Source organism: Lates calcarifer, linkage group LG2 (assembly GCF_001640805.2).
Source record: "Lates calcarifer isolate ASB-BC8 linkage group LG2, TLL_Latcal_v3, whole genome shotgun sequence".
Classification (NCBI taxonomy): domain Eukaryota; kingdom Metazoa; phylum Chordata; class Actinopteri; family Centropomidae; genus Lates; species Lates calcarifer.
Genome location: NC_066834.1, coordinates 1638176 through 1647150, shown reverse-complemented (window position 1 = coordinate 1647150; position 8975 = coordinate 1638176). Strand labels below are relative to the sequence as shown.

At 44.7% G+C, this 8975-nt stretch overlaps 1 protein-coding gene across 1 annotated transcript in view; it reads right to left on the bottom strand.

Moving 5' to 3' along the window:
• Window positions 1–735: 735 nt before the first annotated feature.
• The window catches only part of sbf2 (SET binding factor 2), a 78782-nt gene continuing 70542 nt past the window's right edge, over window positions 736–8975 (bottom strand). Inside the window, 10 exon segments of the mRNA XM_018663081.2 lie at window positions 736–2096; window positions 2415–2528; window positions 2530–2547; window positions 2629–2716; window positions 3453–3643; window positions 3734–3841; window positions 3927–4151; window positions 5255–5382; window positions 5609–5735; window positions 6721–6906. Of these exon segments, the coding sequence (XP_018518597.1) occupies window positions 1998–2096; window positions 2415–2528; window positions 2530–2547; window positions 2629–2716; window positions 3453–3643; window positions 3734–3841; window positions 3927–4151; window positions 5255–5382; window positions 5609–5735; window positions 6721–6906 (1284 nt within the window). The 3' untranslated portion in view covers window positions 736–1997.

The following is an 8975-nucleotide window of genomic DNA, read 5'->3' as shown; positions in this document are numbered from 1 at the left end:
CTGGAAAACACAAGTACAACACCTGAAAAACAAATAATCTCATTAATAATGAAGAGTTCACCTCCAAAACTTGAACAGTGCAGAAGAATACAACACTGGAAACTAAACACTAGAACCCTGACAATCACACTTTGAGACAAAAGCAACTTTTAAATGAGTTTCTATCAGTTATCTGCTCATTTATTGTGACCTGCTGTTAAGGCTTAAAACTTTTTGAGGAGCACAGAGTTAAAATCCAGTTTTCAAGCTTGGATTTAACACAAAACTGAGCTCAATTAAGTCTCAAGTTACCACTAACAAATTTCTAATCAATAATATACAAAACAGGGGATCAATGGACAGCTAGGGACAGAGTACTGCCACAAAGCTACAAACACACACAAAACAACAAAGAGGCAATAAAACGAGCTGCAAAATGATCACAATGAGATGCTTAACTGCCACACTGAAAAACAAAATGGCCACGAAGAAACAAGCAACACAACCACCAAAGAAGCTGATCATAGACCTCATGGATGTATGATAAAACCAAAAACACCTTTTCTTTAGGATGAGGAAACAGGAAGTGCTAACATGCTAACTGCTCCAGGTGTTAGGATCAGTCCCACTCTACAGATGGACAGACGTCAGTGACCTCTGTCTCAACTTTTCATGTGTTGGTAGAACACAACACTCAAACTCTTTCACTGACTTACACTTATGTGCATGTTGTGAAACAACAACACAGGCAGCGAGTAGTTTCAAGTAGCTTTGATTTATTTCCAAAAAATTAGTCTCACCACAAAACATGGTACAAAGATACAGTAATGAAAAAAGCTTTTGACATCTTTGAATAGTTTCATTAGTCTTTTTTCTTATTTTAATGAAACTGTAAAGGTTGCACACTCACAGAACAGATCAGACGAGGATCTCTGAAAACCACAATGTCCTACGTGACTTATTCATTTACTTCTTTAAAAGCCCTTAAAAGACACACAGAGCCTGTCTGGACAATCTGAACAACAACTACAAAAAAAACAGTCTCCATTTCATTTTCAGAACAATGTTTCATCACAAACAGGGAACAGGCCACTCAGGTTTTTGCACCAGTTAAAAAAAAAAAAACAAGACTGGTTGATCACATTAGAATTATGGTTAGAAAAGTATACTTATGTTCAGTACATACAGTATATAAAATGAAATGTAACACGAGTATTTACAGAAAAACATGTAGCCACCACACTGACAGTTACACTTTTAATAAAAAATAATAATTTACATTACATGAGACAAACATGTTATTCATAAGTAAATAAACATTCAACAAAATAGAGAAAACACCACTTATTTAAATAGAAAAATGTCAGGTAATTCTTTTGAACTCACTGTGCAAATTCTTTTGTATTTAGTCTGTCATGAGGAAACGTCGTATGTACACTGTGAAGTAATGCCTTTAGCCTCGCTGTCTGCATCTGTTAGAAAATCTATATTCGATAAAGAGTGCATACTTTAGAGCTAAGTGCAAACAAATTGCTTCTTAATGTTGTGCATTAAAATCTCTGAGTTTTTGGTGGTTCACACGTTCCTTTAAGCAGCAATAACCTTTCCTCATAGTAAAATATCTGATAGAAATTCTTTGATAGGTTATTTTTTATATTCTCAAAGTCTAAAATTGAACCCACAGTTTGAATGGCCAGTGATATTGCTCTGATCTATTTACAGCTTAAGTAGGATAACATTTCCTCTGTAGTGCAGTCCCCTCGAACGTCAGCTTATCTTCACTTCATCCCTGTCGGAGGCGCAGAGGAGGGAGTTGACAGCAGAGACCGACGTGTCCGACTGAAGCAGCTGCTTAGTAACAGGCAGAGAGGTGGACGGACAGAACTCGTCCTCCTCCACCAGGCACTTTGTTCACCGTGGTCCCCGAATGTTAAGACGTCTGAAAGCCGAGCGGTCGTCACGTCTCTGCTCTCAGCCGCCCGACGCTGCCTCCGACCTTCACGATGCCACCTCAGTGCTCAGGCGTCAGAGATGCAGCTCTGGATCTTGTCCATCCACAGCTGAGCGCTGGGCGCGTCTGAAGCACAGAAGTTGTAGACTCGCTTGCTGGTCTTCAGCTAGAGAAGCAGCAGATAACGAGTTAGATGTGGACCAAAGGGACAGAAAAGATCCTTTACATCCAAACTCATCTTTACATCTTAACTTTCAGTGAACACCTTATTCTCTCGTGATGTCAATATAAATTGACTTGAAAAGGAGTCGTGTTTTAAAGCATGGACGAACACACGTCATCTTTTTGTGTTTTTTTTGTTGTTTTCTTTGCTGCAGCTTCAGTTTTCTGTGTTAATATACAGAGACTGGACAGCATCCTGCGTTCTGTAAACACACACAGTGGATGTAGTGTGTATACATAATACTAATAACTGTGTACTCACGTCAAAGAAAGCCTTCTCACTGATGTGTTTGGGAGCTCCTATAGTCGGAGCAGCGATCAGCACAGACTCCACCTCTGCCAGGTCGATGTGGCCTCTGCAGTTGGTGTCCTCCCCCGGTGTCGTAGTACCTCAGCTGTGAACACATGAACGTTAACCTGCAGCCTGTCGCTCAGGTGAGGCCTCAGTGTGTGTGTTAGTGCAGTGCGTAGCTCACCTGGTGCTTTGTGATGTCCAACACAAACCAGCGAGGTTTCCAGCCTTTCAGCAGCGCTCCACGTTTGTACAGGATCCCCTCGTAAGACCTGAGAAATAACACACGGTGAGATCCAGGTTCTTTCAGACCGGGTGCTGGGTCTCTGAACCTCCTGGGTCACAGGTGACGGTGTTAAACCACAGTCGTCAGTGTTCCTAATAAAATGATTCTGAATCGAGAGACAAACTGGACACAAAGACACAAACGCTGAGTCTGTCCATATGTTCAGCTCAGCTCCGTTGGTACATTGTGTTCCCGCTGTGTAAAGAGGCCAGAAGTGGGTCGACTCTCATATTTCAACTTCTTCAAAGTTTTCGCTTATGTCCAACTTATGTTTCTGCCTGGGTAATTTAGCCGTGTTTAGGACAGTAAACATCTGGACATTTAGACGCTCCGTCAGTGATGTGACACAGCGACAGAGACAAGCTCGTTTCTGATTCACCCACTTCATCTGTTAAAACTTTTGTCTGTCAAAACATCCTTGGAATGAGAAATGTGATTAGCACATACAAGGAAGTAAAAAAATAATTTACATCAAGTACATTTTAATCACTGTTTGTCCAAGTCAGAGGAAAATATCCAGATATTTGAGCCAAGAGACTGTACTTTAACCTCTCAGTAATTGTAAAATTACACACCCAGAGTTTAACAGAGCACAGACAATTCTCACAACATGACACACAGCATACCACAGCACTGACTCATCTTCCAAAACTGGACTGGCCCCTCAGCAGCAGTTTGTGGACTTCATATTTGTTTCGGGACTCAGGAAGTTCACGACCCACCTGTTCTCCTCGCTCTTGGGGGTGAACTGGTTGTAAAGCGTGGCGGCGCGGCGGTTGATGCCGTTGGCCGTGGCGGTGCTGCGATCCTCGCCCAGCGCGCTGTCTGGCAGGTGCAGCATGGAGCGCCGCTGGAAGGCCTGCAGGCTGGACGTGGGAATGAGGCCGGAGATGGACACTGACTGTTTACAGAGCTGCAGGAGGGAAGAAGAAGATCAGTTTTAAATATGTGACTATTCCTGGTGTTGGTTAACGAGACGTCATCTTTTTTTCCTCTAACGCACGTTTCCTTCCTGCTTGAGGTCTTCCTGAATGCTCATTCTGACTCTCTCCAGAGTCGTCTGCCATTTCTCAGGGGCCTGGTTCAGCTCGGCCTCCAGCTTCTCGATGTCCTGCAGCAGCGGGAACAATCAGGGACGATGGTAAATGTGACACATGACACAGGAACAAATCAGAGTTGTGGTAGGAAACTCTTACAGAGAGGAGTTTGGTGATGGCGTCGGGCTGGGCGCGGCTCACGCTGCTGTAACACGGCCACACGATCCTCCTCTTACTGTTGGAGATGGTGTCCGGCTCCTCCGAGTTCTCCAACCTCACCGCCATCGTCCTCCAGTCGTAGCACGGCCCCGTGGACAGAGTCTCGTCCGTGAAGAAGTCCCATTTGTTCAGGCTGGGGATGCTGATCGAAGGCTTCAGGATCACCTGCGACGCAAAGGTTGGAACGAGTGTGTGTCGTAAACAGGCAGCAGAAACACAACATCAACATCATTCTGAACTCAGTAACACTGAAAACAGAGCGACTCCTAAATTATCACAAAACAACAGAACTGCGCTGAGAACAAACTCCAGAGACTGAACTTTATCTCCTGAGTTTGATAGGGGATTTCATCAGCTCCACTTTGGATTCTTTACTTAACGATAAAAAACTGCAGAAATCTTGAGAAATCCACGTTCCTCTGTCTCGAGTCAAAGGAGGTAAAAGCCCCCGGTGCTCAGGCTGCAGGTCAGCTCAGGCAAACCATCGGAAATGTTTTATCTTTTTCACTCATCACAGAGTTCAGACCTTCATAATAACAAATTATTCAGTTTGACAAAGGACAAAACATTTCTCCTCTCTGGTCTGTTACACCCTGGAAAAGCTGCTCCACTGTTAATGCTTCAGTAGAAAGTGACTGAGCTGTGTCTTTTTAACAGATGACGCAGCTTCCTCCACTGAGACGTAAGTACAACTACTATTACTGAAGATATACTTCAAATACTCAACCTGAAAGTACTCGATAACAGAATAATATTACTGAATTATACTTGTTTACACATTAATATATATCAATATTATTATAAATATGAAGCTGGACAGATAAATGTTTAATAATATATCAGAATTTATTTGTTGATTGATTCTATTAATGATCTGTGAAGTCAAATTTATTAGAACCTGGTTCTCCCAGAATGGGAGGCAGAGCCTTCAGCTATCGGACTTAGCTCTGCTGCTATAGGCCTAGCACTGCCATGAGGTTTCCCATGATGCACTGAGCTTCTCTCCTCTTCTGTCTCTTTCTGCCTCTGGAGCTGTAGAGTCTGACCTGTGATGTCCAGCCTCCTGCTGCTCCTACGATCCTGCTCAGTGCCTGCTGTCATAACTAAAATCATTAGTCCAACTTCTAGTCTTACTGCCACTATTATTACCACCTCTGTATCACTGACACCACTTCACATCTTTCCATGGAATCTGCATCGTGCTACATTCTCCCGTCACGGCTGCTGCTCAGCGTGGGAGCTCAGCTGTAGCCGTCAGAAACACTCACTTCGCTCTCTGAGGGGCTGTAGAGATAGTTGAAGAAGATGGGACTCCTCCTGTGCATCCTGTTGATGCACTCCCAGATACAGATTCCTCTCCGGGCCTGTTTATCACCTTTATCCTCAAACAACAGGCCTGAGAAAAACAGAGAAAAGCTGTAATTCAACCTGAGGGTTTGTGAGTAAGAGAAGGTCCTGGCTCTCACTGAATTTCCACTCTTTATATATTAGATACTGTATGTGTTTGTGTTGGATGAGGTTTAGCTGCTACAGTAATCAGAGGTTTCCACAGTATCAGAAGAGATGATATTAAAATGAAGAAGAAAAAATCCCCCCTGCTTTGAATTGCAGAGGACACTGACCATGTTCCAGGCGCTCGTAGTCCGAGTCCAACAGGAAGTTCTTGAAGCGGTTAGAGATGTGATGATAGGCCAGGAACTTCAGATAATACTGATTAAACTCAAACTCCAGAGGATGCTGCTCCAAAATCTGCAAAGACATAAAAAATGGATAAAGACAGATGGAGACAGAGAGAGTGTGTGTGTGTGTGTGACAGCTGGATCGTGTCCTCGTGTTGCGACTTCATTTCCTCCTGAGGAGAAACGACCAATTAGAAACAGGAAAGAGCCTCTCCTGTCCTCGTGGGGGCAAAGGTTGGTGATATCATCACCGCCAGACACAATCCAGACCGAGCCAGCCGGACTGCAGCTCCATTGTTCCCATCCAGTGGTGTGAAGTGGCCAGAGAGAGGAGAAGTGTTGAATATTTGAGGCCACCTGGGTCTATTGGCAAAAACAACAGCTGTTTTGGAGATGAGGCACTTCTATTTTCAGCTCTTGTCCGAACCCCCTCTCCCCCCCGTTTATAGCTCTCCAGACCCCGGGACCCTCGGCCAAACTGTCTCAGCTGCCAAGCCTACAGTTTCAAAAGACAAATGCAGAAACTATGCGTTGATGTAAGTGTATGGGAGTGGGTCTGTGTGACCTCGGGAGACGCACAAAAACACGACGACATCCTCTAAAGTTAGTATTTCAGCTCTCTGGACCTCAGCTGTTCGAGCTTCATTCTTAACTCCCCCTTCCAGCGAAATCCTGAAGAAACACCCGAGCCTTCCTAGAGACTCTCAATCCCCAAAACTGTAATTTTCCACATGCAGCTCTAAACACGCACTGAATTGTGAAGTGATGCTGAAACACACGAGTGCAGGCGGCTCAGCGCTGATCACCAGGTTCACGGACCATCTGGGCAGCAGCTTCCCGCTCGCTCTGCTGCAACACACCGTCCAAACTGAGAGGTGCAGAACTAAACCGATGTATACATCATGACAGCTGAGCTTCTCGCCTCCTTCACCCTCTCGCCTGTTTGCTGCTGAGGAATGTGATGAGCTCATGACAGCGGCATGACTGACGTTCAGTCGCTGAGGGGAAGCAGAGAGGAGTCACGTAGCACCTGTGGAGGTGGGGCTTAGACTCACCTGGTGCACACAGTCCAGGAACTGCAGGAAGACGGGGGTGAAGCCGCTGCCCTGGCTGCTGGGGCTCAGGTTGCTCCGCTGGCTGAACTTGTGGCCGAAGGAAAGCCACTCCTTCTCCAGCAGCACCTGAAAACCCTCCAGAGTGCGGTAGAAAGGATCGCTCAGCAGCTGCACCAGAGACACCACCTGCAGACGGAGAGAGATCAAACACAACATCTTCATCTGCTGCATCACATCACTGTTCCACCGCATGTTTGGTCCTTGGTAGTTACCACAGATTCCTTCGCTCGTTTTGGTTGAATGAATCAGTGATGTTTCTGATACAGCTCACCTTCTTCAGTAGAACATTCCTACTGATAAAAGCAATAAAATGAACCTGATCTGGACCTGAATTAGCAGAAAATGACAGATTCACCAGTTAAAGTATTTAACTGTTTGAGTCTGATGGTGTTGACTGAAACAATCACACTTTTAGTTTATATTAAAACTGAGTGTGTTTGGAGAATAATCGAACCGATCATCGGCCCACTGTCACCGGCTGAATATGATCATGTTTATAATGTTAAATGTACACACTCATTTTAAAACTGAAGGACGAGGAAAGTGGCAGCTGCTCCACCACCAGTGTGCAACACAACGTTTAACTGATCATCTGCTATCAATAACATTTATATAACATCGCAGCAGAGTCTTCAGGCACACTTGAGCTCACTCCACAAAACACCAGTTGAGAACCACTTGTCTACACATGCAATATGGTTGGCCTGCTTCCCCGCCCATGTCTCCTCCAACACAACTAATGAGCCCTGACGCGTGTGGAATGAGCGGGAAAAACAGTTCATGGCTTCCCCGTGGGGTTTACAAGAACATCCAGCCCTGAGCGGTGGAGAAAGGCCCCTGTGCCCCGGCACTGAAATAAGCCCCGCAGATTATTGTAAGACTGGATTTAAGAAAGAGGCAAGGCATGTGAGAGGCAGAGGATGAGGAGGAGAAACAGAGCAAAGACAGTTCTGCATCCTGTCTGCTGGGTGTCTGCGGTCCGTGGACAGAGGCAGGAGAGCCAGAGCATATGGAGCTGATCAGGGTAGATCAGGACATGGCGTGATGGAGCCAGCGGCCCGTGGAGAGGAGAGATGCTCCGGGCCGAACACGTGCCTGGCATAACGGGATCCACAAAGTGCACTTTTAAACAGCAGCCCTGGGCTTCACCAGCCCCGTAAACACGACTGAAGGACACGCGCGCGCAACACCGACATGTGCGCTTTAACAGGTCGACACGGAAAATATGAGCTCAGAGAGAAAACACGAGGTGAAATGCTGAGTGCAGCAGCTCGCAGATATTCAAAGTTCATCAGCATCGAAACAGACTTTTTGTTTACATTCCCTGAAATCAGAACCATGAACTGTTCATGATTGAAATCAGCACAAATCAGTGACATATGGCCTCAGACCTTTTCATTATCTCTCTCTGCATAATCGCGTCAGCAGTGGCAGAACTGATTAGGAGATGAGCAGGAGAAGCAGGTGTGGTCGAGCGAGCCAGATCTGTGATTCACACACAGATCATTCAGAAGTGGGTGTCTGTGGAGAATCTCTAATAAACGTTGTCGTCAACATCCAAAAATCACATTTTAACTCTTAGAAGTTTCTTATTTCTGCCTTTAATCTCAGTGTACGACACTAGAATAAGACGTGTGACCATGACTCCAAACAGAGCAAGAATCAGCTGTTTAACTGCATCTGATCTGTTTGTTTCTTTTCTTCTTTGCTCAAGTTTTAACAGAAAAGAAGCTGTTGAATGTTACTCATAATGTGTTGAATGAACAGTCAACTATTTACTGGCAGAAATTCATCTTTAACTTTTTTTTGGTCACATTTTATAATCACACTTTAATCAACATGTTTCAAGGCAGTTCTTCAAATGTTAGAGAATCAGTGCAGAGGACGGGACAGAATTAAAGAATTAACTGAGTGCCAGTATCTGTTTGTAATGATTTAAAGTGTGTATTTTGACCCTGTGTTCCCTGTGGTGTTTTTATCAACTGCTATAATTATAGTGAACATCTGGACTTGCACCAGGGAAGTTGTGGTTACATTCACTTAATAACCACCTTCCTTCAGGTGTGAGGTGGTGAGTGGGGCTTTTGTCTTGCCAGCTTTTCTGCTTCAAGTATTTTAGAATATTTGAATATTTCTTCTTCGTGTTAATCTCCTGTGTTTTTTTACACCATGTTGAACCTCTCTCTGTTTTTCCT